The 15,320-nt window shown below is 39.0% G+C and overlaps 1 protein-coding gene across 1 annotated transcript; it reads left to right on the top strand.

Annotated features, from left to right (window-relative positions):
- Positions 1-3,203: 3,203 nt before the first annotated feature.
- Positions 3,204-13,417, top strand: zmynd11 (zinc finger, MYND-type containing 11). Its single transcript, XM_030768402.1, has 16 exons — positions 3,204-3,288; positions 4,865-5,003; positions 5,215-5,374; positions 6,176-6,199; positions 7,760-7,921; positions 8,111-8,188; positions 8,345-8,437; positions 8,549-8,636; positions 8,732-8,787; positions 8,920-8,997; positions 9,132-9,250; positions 9,388-9,604; positions 10,352-10,420; positions 10,527-10,826; positions 11,235-11,420; positions 11,727-13,417. Exons 2-16 carry the CDS (start codon positions 4,888-4,890, stop codon positions 11,847-11,849), a joined length of 1,869 nt encoding a protein of 622 aa, XP_030624262.1. The 5' UTR covers positions 3,204-3,288; positions 4,865-4,887; the 3' UTR covers positions 11,850-13,417.
- Positions 13,418-15,320: the final 1,903 nt, after the last annotated feature.

The following is a 15,320-nucleotide window of genomic DNA, read 5'->3' as shown; positions in this document are numbered from 1 at the left end:
CTTATGTGTTATTTTGTAACGTTTTCTTGATAATGTATCAAGGGAATTGTGTTCCTGATTTAACAGTTTGTTAAACGTTGCTATCAATTAACCGTTTCAGTGAGTATTTAGAGCATGCAATCTACTCACACCAGCTGACACTGAGACAATAAGAACATCTTCGCTGAGAATGAATAATAAGTTACTGAGATCTGTTCACAGAAGATCGTTGGGTTGAACGCTTCATCCGGGTTGCACAGTCCGTGAGTAAATGTATATTGTAGATATAGTGTACAGAATTTTGATAAAGGAGAGGTCAAAGAGCCACAGGAACCGCATTCATCATTCACTGACACCTAAATCACACATTAGGCTTTGCTAACTTGACCTTCTGTCACACAGCACTCCATTACACGTGCTCCTTCTCTCTCCTCAGAGACAAACAGAACAGGAGTGAGGAGTGGAAGAAGACGCGTAAATCTATCCTGTTTTATACTCTTACTCTCCACCTCATTGGCCTCATTTTGAGTGCTTTGTTTCCAGTAGTTTAAGAAGATATACTATATTATTGGTTGTTGTGCATGTTTGATCTGTCGGATCATTTTTGCGCTTTCAAAATGTAATTAAGTGATCCGCTCATTTTCAAATGCTTGATCCTCACTTGATACTGATATTATATTCAGACAGAATGGAATCTGCTGTTCACGTCACATATCGACTATCTTGCTGTAGATACAGAAGCCACACATATGTCCTTGAAGAACCTAGGGTTGTTTGAGTAAAGCAACATAGTTTGTACACAATTTAAACATTCCTCATCTTTCTCAATCCAGTCCATCTGTGTGGGACTAAACATTTGAACAGACGCCTCCACTCTACTGTCCAATAAACCAGGAATTGAATGCCAGTAGATTAACATTAACATTTTCTGCAACTGCTCTCATTCTTAGTGTGTGGTCTGAAATAACTAGAGAGGGGATGACAGTTTTAACTGTTATCTACAGAGGATATTCACCTGACACTACTTTACGTTACAGTGACCTCTTCTGGGTATTTTGAGGAAGGCCTGCAAGAGTCATTAAAGGAACCATTGTTGCAATAAAATAGCTCAAGATGCTTTAAAATGAGCGCCGGCAATAAAAATTAAATATGAGCAAGCTGTCTCCACTTAAGACAGTTGGACAAAATATTTATAACAGCATTGTAAGATAAGCCAGGAACATTCCTCTCTTCAATCCAGACCATCTGTATTGGAGTGATATCATGCACACACACACACACACACACACACACACACAAAAACATGTAAAATAGGGCATCCTGTCTGATTTGGGGCATGTTTTTTATCATTTTGTACTGAATGGAGAAATGTTATTTGGCTCTTTATGTATACACGTAGCATTCTGTCATGCAATGGGCCTACATGGGGTGTTAAAACACCATAAAGCTTTGAAAATCTATATAAACATTTGTTTTGTCTTAAGCACATCTGTAGTTAAAAGCAGCAAGTATTACATTGTTGTCACTGTGCCAGTCTCTACCAAAGGTTTCTTAATGGGACATGACAGCAGTGGACACTGCAGCAAAAGACATTACAAGACAATTATAACAGCAATCTCTGTTCATCCAGTGTTTACACTTCTGTGCCTCTATGAAAAGATGTAATCTCACAAATGAGAAGACTCACTCTTCAATATTATGAAGTAGTTATAGCAACAGATCCTTTTCAAGAGTAGATTTGCTATTCTCAATATGACTGTTATGTTCTTCCTGGCATTAATAAGTACTCAATTGATGACAGCCTGACAATATCAGCACATCCAGTTAGCTCCTGCTGACTATTCTGGTTTGCATTTCCCTGTCAACATGTTAAAAATAGCAAGATGCAAACCATGGGACATGTTTTGTATATAAAGGAGATGTTGCCATTACTTTGTCTTATGTACATAAAATTAAATAATCCCAAAAAAAGTGGTAACCCTATTACACTTAATAGAGTGACCAACGTAATTTCATATTCAAAGGTTTATTTTCTTGTTAGAAAGAGAACATTGTTCATTGTTCAGAAAAAGAACATGTGTGCATTGTCTGTAGGGAATGTTTCTCATCATGTCCTTTACAAAAACCTGAATATTATTCCAAATTTAGGGTCAGTTCCAAATACTTCCCTGTACTATTAGTAGGCATTATAAAAATCTGATTTGATTATTAACGTTTTGTTGTGAATTTTAACACGAGGAAAATGTAACCAGTGGATATTTCAAGAAAAAACTGGCAATAAATGTTCTTACAAAAGACTGAGCATGCTTGGATTTTGCAGTGACTGGCTCCTTATCTGAGCTGTAACTTCTTTAAACACCTGAATACTTTCCATCACTTTGCTGAATGAGAATGGTTCCCAGAACCCTTTGCACTGTTCATGGGTCACTTTGAGATAGCAGCTTTCTTGCGTTTACTTTACATCCACTACCCAAGTCCCCTCTTCTATCTTGTTATGACATACTGATGTAAATACTGGAACCCAAATGTTACCAGTGGATGCGTTGGGCAGCATTAGAAGTAACAGAACTACAACTGCACTTGACGGTAACAGTATGACCGAACAGCTGTCTTAGAAATGAAGGTTATTGCTGGTGCTGAAGAGCTGGAGTGCAAGGCTCAGTGGGGTCCCCTCTCATGTATTTAATTTACACAGAACTTTTTTGTGTGTCGCGTAGCGCCACCTTCTGGTAATAGGGATGTTAGATGTAATAACTCGTGTTTCAATTAAATGGTATCCATTGTAGTTTACCTAAACCGTTGACAAAGTGGGTGTCGTGATATGGAGGACATTAAAAGAAAGAAAGATTTACTCAGTGTTTTGAGTGTTAAGTTCTTGAATAAGTTGCCCTATTGACAGTAGATGCACCATTTCAACAGAATAAAATCAAATGACACAATGAAAAGTTACAATTCTAATAATTATATAAATGATTACATGTAGGCCCACATTTCATGTAATATTTTCCATAACTCCAAATGCATTTCTAAAAACACCACTGGTTCTGCATTGTAAGGATACTGTGCATACATTTTCTATGCGATTTGCAGACAGCATAATAGCCCGCAACTCGGCGTCCGACCACTAGAGTTCTCCAGCTATTAAATCCAGTTTTGCTGCTTGTGTTTACCCCTTCCAAGAGCTGAACTGCGGCCGGGGCTTCAACCATTATTCTGACATTTAACTCCGGAAATACAAATGTAACCAGCACTGCGTTGAATTGTGAGTGAGATCATAACGTAAAATATTAACTGCAAAGTTGGAACGAGGTATGTATAAACAATAGTAGAGTACATTTTTTAACATTCTCTGCGTTTGAAACAAGAAAAATCCACTCCCAACTGTCTGGTTTTGTCTTGAAGCGAGGGAGGAATATCAACATGGCGTCCATATAGGCTACTTGTAACAAGAATGTGAAACGAGAAGGGCTTTCCCTCCAATTATTCTTTAGTAATCTGCTATTTAGCGGAGAGTTATACGTTCCCATTAATCGAGCCATTGTATCCTGGTCCTAGTTACGATGAATATACGTTAGCACGTTCAGTTAAACGCTATGTGTAGTTTTGTTGAAGCGTTTGTCGTTGTTTCTCTAAAGCATTCGGATTAGGTAGCTTTCAAAATACGAGCACAGTCAGTTTGATTCTTTAACTGGAGAGTTTTCGTGTTTTATGTAGACTGGAAATATCACGTTTTTCTTGGTTTACTGTGAGTTCGCTTGGTTTGCCCGAAGCTGCACATGCATTCCAATACTCAAAAAGAAAATCACATGAGCCGTTATGAATAATCACACACATTAAGGTTTCTAAATGTATATCCATTAGACAACAATGGTGGTTATTGTGTCATCAGTTAATGGTAGAGCTACTTCTGTCTTTAACAAAATGTTTCTTTGTGTCATGCATTTTATCTAGCAACGATGCGCCATTGATATTTTCTTATGAGTAGCCCCGTACATACAGAATGGTAAATAATAGTTGCTATTACAGAACCATTCTCAGTGCTGGAGACATGCTTGTCAGTCTCTTCATAATTTGTGCCTACCAGTTTGAATAACTTACGTTTCTCTGTGACGAAAAGTATTTTAATGACACGTGTCTGCTTCTGTTGACGTTTTAGACTAGTAGTAACAGCTGTAATTGACTTTCGATTTTTGGCCTTGCTTTTTGTTTTGATTTAGTCTGTTTGGAGACATTTTTCGAATATAGTTTAAGCGATAACATTTCTGTGGTTCTGAACTTGGGAACAGCGAAAAGTCCTGGACCGTGTTGATGTCAGAAAGTCACTTTTTTGGGTGTCCTCAACAACGCTTAGAAGGCTGGATGTATCATTTCAAATGCTGACAGGTTTGTCAGATGTAGAATAACACGTCGAGGGGTGGTTTTATCATCATTTAACGTGCGCTAGATGTCACAACATTGTTTTCAGTCCAGAGGACACTGAAGTGAAATATCATCTAGCCTGTTGCTCGAGGGGCACTCAGATAATTTAACCCCTAGAAACGTGACCTTTACTTTTTCACTGTCTTGCAGCTGGAGCAAAAAACAGGTTCATTTTATTCTTACTGTCTTAGACTCACTTACATATGGTTTGCCCCACCGGCAGTCACAATATTCCAGGACATAAACTGTTATTGAAAAAATCATTTTTGCTGCACGGTGTATATGAACAAGTTTGCGTTTATTATACGTAGAGATAAAATAAATGCCATAGTGTTTAATGAATTGTTATAAACTGAATGGTGAGGCTTCCAGTTTTCACACTTCAGTTGTTTGGCAGTTGATTTGTAGAGTAGTGAAATATTAGGATGCTTGAGTAATCCTGTTTCTCTCTCTCCCTCTCTGGCAGACTTTAGGTTTGAACTCCCAGTCATGTCTCGAGTGCTGAAGAAGAGACAAGCTGACCCTAAGGTTGTTCAGTTTGTGTGGTCAGCCATCGAAGTCATTCGCAACCAGAAGCAAATTGCAAACATGGACAGAATTTCAAAGTAATCAGCTTTTTCTTTAATCCAGCACAACTGAATTCAATTCGTTGAAGTGTCTAACAAAATTTACGTTATATGTCAAAAATATTTTTGCAAATGAAACTTAGCATTCAGTGACGGAATGATTCTGAACTGGAAAAAAAAGCACTTAAGTGTAAAAGTTTATATAATGCTATTACCAAAATCTGAAGCGACCTGCTGTTCTCTGGGGCAGGTATCTGAGTCGTGTATACGGGATGCACCCAAAGGAGACAGCCAGGCAGCTGGTGCTGGCTGTGAAGGACGGGCTGGTGGTTGAGACACTAACAGTCGGCTGTAAGGGCTCCAAGGCTGGGATTGAACAGGAGGGCTACTGGCTGCCTGGGGATGAGATGGTGAGACATACTGCACCGTATCTACAGTGGTGTCTGTGTAACTTGCAAAAATATACACAAAGTTGTGAGAAAAAAGATTAGCTTTCTCTCATATCGATACTTGTTGGTTCATTTTGAAAGACGTGAAAGATTATCAGTTGTTAAAATTAACTCCTTTTGTCCATGGGGGCGTGAGTGGCTGTCCTGGTCTGACCTAACAGCAAGCTTTCACGTTAACTCTGTTTTTGTGCCAGAGTGACATTAATCAATGTCTGTTTTCATCCAAGCCATTTCTAACTATATAACCTACAGATTATTTACAGTTGCTTTAATTGTAGACTTGAAAATGAAAACCTTATTTCACATGTTTTTTTTTTTATGCAGTAGTCATTAGAAACAATCATTTTTCAGTTCAGCTCAGCTAACAGTGCACAGACACATTCCTCTCCTGTCTGACAGACTGGCTATAGAGCAGGCAGTGTTTGTGTGGCAGAGGCTGGCTGAACTGTAAAAGGATATGTATGTCTATTCACACTTCAGTTCTTGTCAAGGTGTTGTTTAGCAGCTGTTTATTGCAGCTCTGTCAGAAAACACAGGAAAAACCTACCAACTGTTTGAGCACTCTGTTGTTACGCACTTTCATTTATTATGCATGCCTGGTCTATGTTATGGTGTAAGGTAGTGTCTATGTAGTCACGTAGCTATTAAACACAGCTAGCTACACTAAACATAAGCTATGTACCTGCCAGTTCCATAGTGACAAGACTGTATGGTCAGAATTAGGATTTTAAACAATATTTCTTGGATCACTTGCAATCACAGGAGCAGATGTCTGAGGGAAGCAAGGTATGTTTTTTTTTGTTTGTTTTTGTTTTTGTTTTTTCAAATCCAGTCGCTATGATTCTAATCACTAACGAAATCTTTCTGTAGTTTATAGACTGTGTAACACGTGTTCAGTGCAGCCTTTGAATTGAATGTAGCTTTTTGCCGGGCCACATCTGCTCTAATCACGTTGATCTTGTTCAGTGTTCAAACTGATAAGATGTCTTTTTATTTCATCACTGATGATTTAGTAAGCGATGAAAATAATATTTCATAAGATGCTGGTTTTGTGGCTAATGCTGCTGTCGGTAAGCTTCATTGAACTTCAAAGCTGTGCTCTGTGAGGTGTGTGTTTGTCACTGAATGCTAAGTTGTGTGTTATAATATGGGCCTGCATCTTACTTCAGCAAACATCTTTAAAAGCTTTCTTTTTTTTTTTTTTTTTTCCAAATGCAGATTTCCTGTAGTACACTAATTTCACTGATCAAAGGGACAAACTGCTCGTACACTGGCTCCCTTTGACTTTAGTTAACGGAACGTGTTCTTTTCTTTGAGACTTGTGCTAACTGTCAGTCCTAACGCAGACACAAGGCAAGAGTGCGGTCATGTGGGGAGTCAGCTTGTTTAAGGGGATGTTAAATACACGTGAGAGCCAAAAGCTAAAGTATGAGCATGAATGATAAATGTTCTCTGAAAGTCCTCCAGCTGTCCAAAACATCAACTTCCCCTTTATTATTAGTATATCAGGCAATACGAAGCATTTACTCAGAGCTGAATTCTTTGTTATGTAAGAGCAAAATCAGAATATACTAACAGAGGCGTCTACAGCCCCCTATAGAAAAGAGAGTGAGTATATGTGCTAGCATTCACACTGTGAAGTCACAGAGGAAACTGTTACCATGATGCAAGTGAATAACTTCATATCAAACACAAGGCACCACTAGCAAACAGAGGACAGACAGATTTTTTTTTTTTTATCATTCTGTATTCTCTACCACTATCACTAGTCATATGACCTTGTTTTTTAACACTCTAAATAAAATGTAGATCACTGCAGAATTATAAATTTCTTTTGATTATGTTTTAATAAGCGTTTAGTGGTATGACCATTTGAATTGAACCTGCATTATCAAAAAAATGTCTAATGTGTAACAGATAAGTATTTTCTACAGCTTTTCCCTTATGTCCTGTTGTAATGGATCATGTGACTGATATTTGTTTTGCATATGTAAAACACTCAGTTCATAAGCCATACATTTAAAAGGGTTCATTGAGCAAAATTGCAGCTTCCCTTTTAATAGGCTTTGATATTTATTTCATTTCATTTTTTTTTTTTTTTTTTTATTGCTGTGAAACTGCCATTTACCCGGACTGCCCAGAAACATTAGAAGTCACTGTATCTCTAAGTACTTGTTGTTTCATCCCATTAGCACAGTAAACAAACAAACAAATAAATAAAACCAAAAGTTGTAGAACATTATGCTGAGGGGTTTTTCGTGTTTACGGTCAAGAGGAAGCGAGCACGTGTAACACCCGGGGCCAGGATGGAGGGGGACGTGTTCTATTCTGCTCTGTATGTTACAGGACTGGGAAGCAGAGAGCCATGACTGGTACTGTTTTGAGTGCCATCTCCCCGGAGACGTTCTGGAATGTGACGGCTGCTTCCGCGTCTATCACCTGCGCTGTCTGCCCGAGGAACACAGGCCCAGAGATGCTACCTCACACTGGCAGTGCACAGTCTGCAGGGTGGGTATACAGGGCCGGATCTCAGGGGGAATAGACACCTTAGCTTTTTTTTCAGGACCCCTTAGTATGAATGTACGGTGCACATATGTAGTCTGCTCATGAAACGGAGTTTTTTTTTTTTTTTTTTTTTTTTTTAGCCCTGATACATGTTCTTGTTTGTGTGTTTCATGTGGTGTTGTGTTTTAACAGGGTAGTAAAAGGAAGAATTTCGGTAAACAGGAAATGAGCACATACCTGAGGTTTATTCTCGCGCGAATGAAGGAGAGGGTAATTTTTTTTTTTTTTTCATTTTAATTAATGACATATGAAACCCACAGTATCCTGTCTTAAATGACATCTTAACTGCTCTCCCAAAATAACCACACAGACATGTTCCTTCTCTTAAGTGAAACTTCTGGATTTTTTTTTTCTTCTCCTTATTAGGCTGTAGACCTACATAAGAAAGGCAAAGAGACAAAGCAGCCGATGTACAGAAGACTAATTCACACACCTTTAGACGTGGACAACATACAAGAGGTGAAATGGGAACGCATTGAACGCCACAGTTACAATGCTACATACTCATGCCCCATCAGTTCTTTTAGCTGCTAAACTAGAGTGAAACTGTTCTGCTGCTTTCTCTTATAGAACATCTCAGAAGGCAAATACAAGAGTTTTGAGGAGTTCAAAGCAGACGCTCAGCTTATTGTTCACAACACAGCTATTTTACATGGAGGTGAGGATAATTGTACTGGGTTTATTGAGCGAAATAACACACACACACAGTAAAATATGTAATGATTGAGATTTATACAAACGTTTTTGTTCCAGGACACAGTGATCAGACTGAGATAGCAAGACTACTTTATAATGATACATGTCATGAGGTAAGCTCTGAAATAGCTCCCTAACTAACCTAGTTTTTACATCCAAGTGTAATCTCACCTGCTTTTGAGTCCTCAACAGAATATCTGCACAGGCCATGAAATGATTTTGAGATATCTCTCTCTTTTCTACAGCTGAACGAGTTGCTTTTATGCAGAAACTGTTTCCATCTCTCAAACGCTCGTCCTGACAACTGGTTCTGTTACCCCTGTGTAAGTACCAGGTCTTGTGAAGACGAGCCTGTACTGTCTGTTAAAATCCTTTTTCAAAATCACACACACACACACACACACTCTGTATCAGTGTGTGTATGACTAGTCATGATAAAGTTGTTCTTTGTGTTCAGACTCCTGCCCATGAGTTGGTATGGGCCAGGATGAAGGGCTTTGGGTACTGGCCAGCCAAGGTCATGCAGAAGGAGGGCAATCAAGTGGATGTCAGATTTTTTGGACACCAACATCAGAGGTAAGACCAGGGGGAAGACATGTTTAATTTAAGGACGGAAGAGTTTATTTGAAGAAGTGCTGTAGGATTTGAGTGTGTCCAGAAACAGAAGTCTCTAGAAGAAATGTACATAAGTTGTGTCCGGTCTTTTCCTTCAGAGCGTGGATCCCATCAGACAACATCCAGGACATTTCTGTAAGCGTGCAGCAGCTGCAGGTGAAGCGTAGCGCCGGCTGGAAGAAAGCCTGCGATGAACTGGAGCTCCACCAGCGCTTTCTGCGCGAGGGGAGGGCCTGGAGGGGCCGCACAGAGGAGAAACACGAGGACAGGCAGGAGGAGGCCGAGTCCAGCATCTCATCCACAAGCAACGAACAGGTCAGCGGCTCTCCTCCGGCGCCCTCTAATGGCCAAACACTGCACACCCTGTCCTGTTTGCTGTGCTCCTGTGTCAGCACTCACAAAATGATTAGTTTAATTAGAGTGTTGCATTTGCAATTTGGGGTCTGAATAAAACGGAATCAGAGGAATTCATATTGTGCAATAATTACGGCAGTGTGATTATTCTGAAACATAATGATTTTATTAACTCAAATCATGCATTTATGTGTCACGCTTTTTGACACCTCATCTGGAATTTAGAAACCTAATCATACTTCATTAAACCTGATTACATGAAATACAATTGCTACAGCAGTGAATCATCAGCATCCACACTGCCAGTCTCAAATTAGGAAAAAAATAAATAAATAACAACCGTAGGCCACATTGTCATTTGACTGACTTAATTAGCTGTCAGTCCTTCCTCTATGCCAGTCAACTTCAGCTGAACCTGCTTTGTCATAAAACCCGTCGGTCTTATAAAGTCTGGATTAGATGAAAACAGGCAGCACTGGTTGGGTGGGATTTCTCAGTTTGCCATATACATTACAAATTTTCCAGTAAGAGACGGAAGAAGTAATATTTAAAGTAGTCTTGAATTTTGGATCCAGTTCTCTGACTGATTGAGAGATCCTGCATCGATTACTTTAAAAACCAAAGTCTTTATTTTATTTTTTTAGCCTTTTGTATGCACTTCCAGCTGTATCTGTGCGTTATTCATCTCCTCGTGTTTGTGTCTTGCAGCTGAGGATAAACCAGGAACCTAAGGCCAAGAAAAGCCGTCGCTCTCAGCCCCCAGAGCAAAAAGAGGAGGTTAGTCTGACGACAGTGGTATGCTGGGGGGTGCCTGTGTAGATGACATCCTGTGTGTAATTGTCTAGCCGACTCTCGACTGCCTGTTTTTCCACTGTTGTGTCAGGAACCAGAGCCAGAGATGGAGGCGGTGAGCTCCAGCCAGGAGATCCCCACGGCGACACCTCACCAACCCGAGCGTATGTCCGTCTCCACCCAAACCAAGAAGACCGGTTCATCGCCCTCTTCCTCCTCTTCCTCTCCCGCCCCGCGCATGTCTCACCGTGGCACTCAGACAGTGAACGAGGGCAGCTGCCAGAACATGTGCCATGACAAATACACCAAGATACTGAGTGACGTCAAAGAGATGATGAAGGCAGAGAACAAGCGTGAGACAGAGCGCGTGCTGAAAGAGGCTCTAGACAAGGTGAATGACAGACACTTGACCTCAGCCAATCACAGCTTGTGTTTTACAGTGTACAGAGACAATATGGTCCCGCCTGTATTTCCCACTGTTTCTCATGAGACTGTCAGTGCAGCCTAATGCAGGGTCGCTTAAGTGATGGTTCCTTAAACACACATTAGTGCTCAGGAACATGAGTAGCCTGCAACAGAGCAGTGTGCGCACCAAACATTCCCTCTTTCTGATTATGGATAGTTGAATGACACGCAGTACATGTTTGTGTCCATGTTACTTGAGAGGCTGACTGAATAGACTTCGCAAAAAAGAATTTTTTTTTTTTCCTTGATATTTCAACATGTTTTGGGATTTGGATTGCTTCTGTCAGATTTTTAAACAGAAAACGCGCTGTCATTTTTGTCAATGTCCAAACAGCTGCGGTCAGAGATGGAAGAGGAAAAGAGACAGGCAGTTAGCAAAGCTGTGGCCAGCACCCAGGCAGAGATGGACAGAAAGTGCAAGCAGGTGAAGGAGAAGTGTAAAGAAGAAATGATGGAGGAGATGAAGAAGATGGTCAGCCAACACAAACAGCTCATCTCTCAAACCAAGAAGAAGCAGTGGGTGAGTTTTCACTAATAACTAACACAGGAAGTAACACATTGTAGTTCTCAGACCACAAACTCTGTAAGATATGATAAGGATCTGCTGCAGGAAATTGTGATGGCATGCCCGTGTCATCCAGTATGAATAAATATAAATTCTAAAACTTCTTGCTTTAATCTTTATAAATGAAATTTTTATTCATGAATTACTGAGTAATACTAGTCTGGGTTATAAACAAGTAATGAAATGATGAGGTGAGGACATGGTGGGTTTGGTTATTTTTGTGCCTGTCAGCCTAACTTTGCTGTGTATACACCTCCTCAGTGCTATAACTGTGAAGAGGAGGCCATGTATCATTGCTGTTGGAATACCTCCTACTGCTCCATCAAGTGTCAACAGGAGCACTGGCACGCCGACCACAAACGCACCTGTCGCAGGAAGAGATGAATAGCGGCCAATAGCATGTCTTCTCTCTCGGTCCCATACAACTACAGGCCACACGATTGGGTGATTTCCTTCATCACTGCTGCCACTAGAATTTCAATTTGTAAAATCCTTTTTAACTCTTCTCCCAGTGCTGCCCCCCCAAGACACTTCAGAACAGGAGGAAACATGGAGGAAATTTTATTAAGATACAACCAACACTTTCTGGGCATGTAATGCAGTAGGAGATGGTCATTTGGAACATAAAGAACTTTTACATTTGGGCTAATCTGTTTTACTTTGGTTATGTAAATTTCTTTATTTGCTGTAAATGAAAAAAAGAAGCCTTGCTTGTCCACAAACTAGCTAAAATGTGAAGTAATAACCTTTTTAAATATGATTCTTAATCACATGGTGTATAGAAAATTTGACTGTTTTTCTACGAGCAGATAACGTTAATCTCATGCATTGACATTGGTGTTTTTAAGCTCTACCGTTGCTCTGCCGTTTTTTTGTTTGTTTGTTTATTTGTTTTTTGTTGTTGTTGTTTTTTTTTTTTAAATCGATGATCGTGATTCGTCATTTTTTTGGAACAGGGTTAAGAGGGCAGGTCATTTATCTGTCTAAAATACAATCTTCCATTTATAAATATGCACATTACATGTTACCTTTTTTAATAGAATTATTAATTTTTAATAAAAAAAAAAAATAATTTATGTGCTCATTTGGGGTCCATCTCTGTAGCCACAGCATCATGAATCTATACTGAGTGGGATCTCAGTAAGGTTTGGAGATAGGCATCTGGCATATCTCGGTAATGGAGTCACATTATGCTTTGCTTGTACACCCAACTACTACCTATGTTCCTTTCCTCTCCTTCAAATGCACAATGTAGGTTGAGATTTTCTCTTCAAGACCCATTTTGATCGAGAACACCAATGTTTTAGAGGAGTTGACCACAGAAAATCATTCTGAATCATACATGATTACATGTTACTGTAGTTTTGAAATTTGAAATCTATTTTATTTTCCCTTTTACATGTGCGTAAAAGTTTTGTGCGTGAATACAAAGTTGTAACTTAACGATAAAGGTAAGAAGGATATTTGTAGCCTTTTTTTTTTTAAAAGATAATTTGTTCATAACCGTTAACATTTTTGAGAAAAGCAACCAGTTGAAGGATGCAGGGAACTGAAAGTCTTTGTTTTTAGTGGGGTTTTTTTGCACAGGTTTGTAAAAGTGAGTGCTCATGTTCTCTGTCCCTTTTTGGGGGGCTCGGGGTGCAGCTCTTTTGTCAAATGCATCCAGTAATCCCCTCTTGCTTTTCGCTCTCCATCTCTCACCTCAATGTTGCACTACATGTAAATAAATGTTTGCCGCTAAACGTGACTGTTTCGATGTTTGCACGTTGGTACCATATGTACATTTCATGAATGCATTAACTATGTATTTGACCAGTCAATCTGTAAAGAGAAATATTTGTGATTTCTTTTTTTTCTTGGGGGAAAATGTTTCATTCCAGTGTGCATGAAAGTGGGGCTGTACGTACTTCGTTTGGGATTTCTAGTTTTTTCCTCACTGTCGAATTTCCTAAGTGATGCAATAAATTTTTTTTTTAAAAGGTCACCCTTTTTTTTTTTTTACTTTATGCGGACATAGTTATGACTACTGAAAAAGAGTGTCGACAACCCAGGAATCGGGCGCCCCCCCCCAACCCCCCCCCCCCCCCCCCCCCCCCAACCTTCCCCCCAGGGTTTTGCAGCTGTCTTTCCTTTCCTATATACAAGTCAATGTAGTGTGGAAGTCCTTCCTTTCCTGACATCGGTTTTGGGAGATGTCTCTCTTACATTACAATATGTAACAGTACTACGTATAAACAATAAACATATCAACCGATGAGCGTGGATTCAGAAATCTTTTTGCAGATGAACGTGTTATTGTCCCAGAGTGAAGTCCACTGTTTTGGGATAGACTGGGCTTCAGCCCATTCAGACTTAACAATCGACAGTTTTACCAATCAAAGCACTTTTATTGCACTATATTTTGTGAAGGTAGGCCAAAGCAGGCTTCTATAAAAGTGTTATTTAATACTTTTAATTATGTGTACAAAACAGAATTTCAAACACACCTGCACCATACAAAATAAATCTTGTTTTTTGTCTTTTTTTTCTGTAACCAACAATATTTACAGACACCATGCAGATTCTCTCACGTAGTAAGTCTAGATTTCCAACAAAAAGAGGGTTGTAACGTCACAGGTTGAAAATTATGTGCACATATTTTTTTGTTTTTCTCTTTTTAAAATGGGAAAACATTGTCTTTTTCTGTATGGGAATGACAACAATAATGCTTTTCAAACACATATTTTAAGACTTCTTTCCTTCTCTTTTTTTTTAAATAAACAGTAAAAGATTGTTGCATTGTCACTCTTGAGTACGCTCAGTGCCCACAGTTTTTGTTTTCTGTTTATTACACCCATCCAAAACAAAAAAAAAAAAAAAAAAAAAAAAAAAAAAAAAAGGAGAAGCCTAAAATACCGTATCTCGGTGTGTCATGACCTTCACTGTTGTCTGACTGCAGTACAATCCCTTCCTTTGCATCTGTGAGCTGAACCAGCCTTGAAAACAGGCTTTAGCTCCAAATTATTTCAAAAAATGATGCAAGAACATGATATTACAGTTCTACCAGAGTAAAAAAAGAACAAACAAACAAACAAACATCTACCTGTATTCTGTGATATGCCATTTCAAACGTTGTGAATGACTGCTAATACTATTCAAAGTAAACAGTACGAAAGAAAAAAAAAAAAAAAGTAATTTCTTGCCGATGTAAACTTTTTTTTTCCTCTCGCCAGCTAAACTGAACTGAAGGTGTAGTAGGACAATAGTCCATACACAGTTCTTTGTTTGAAAATGATCTATGCAGATGTGGTATTATTTTTGCCTAACATTTGCCTGTCATATCTCGCACTTTGCATGTTGCCCAAACCCTGTAACCAACTGAAAACTCATTACCGTGTTGCCTGACACAGCCTATGGAAAAAGAATTTGGATCAAATGTGTTTGTTTTTCCATTAACATTCAAAATTGAACGGCCAAGTGATAAACCTTGTTAACTCTTGCATAACAATGTGGAGCACAACGATAAGATAAAATAGAAAGTTCAAGTACAAGATGCTGTTTCTGTCCTTTCTGTACAGAGCTGATTCCAATGACCGCTCATAATCTGATGGCTAAAATTTTAAACATCACTCTGGATAATCACTGTGGTCTGGCAGATTATGACCAGTAAATAACTAAAACATTCCTGTGTAGAAATCTGTGTCAATAAATTAAAAAAAAAAAATGAGAGAATATAAAGAAAAAAAAAAATCAAAAAACAAAAATAACAGCAAACTCCAAAAACCAACACAATCTCTGACTCACAAAGGAAGTTGTGGTGCAGACGTTGAAAGAGGGAAAAGCTGTATGTAAACAGAATTCCAGGCACATATTAAG

This window comes from Chanos chanos, chromosome 3 (assembly GCF_902362185.1).
Source record: "Chanos chanos chromosome 3, fChaCha1.1, whole genome shotgun sequence".
Taxonomy (NCBI): Eukaryota; Metazoa; Chordata; class Actinopteri; order Gonorynchiformes; family Chanidae; genus Chanos; species Chanos chanos.
This window is presented reverse-complemented; position numbering and strand designations above follow the sequence as displayed.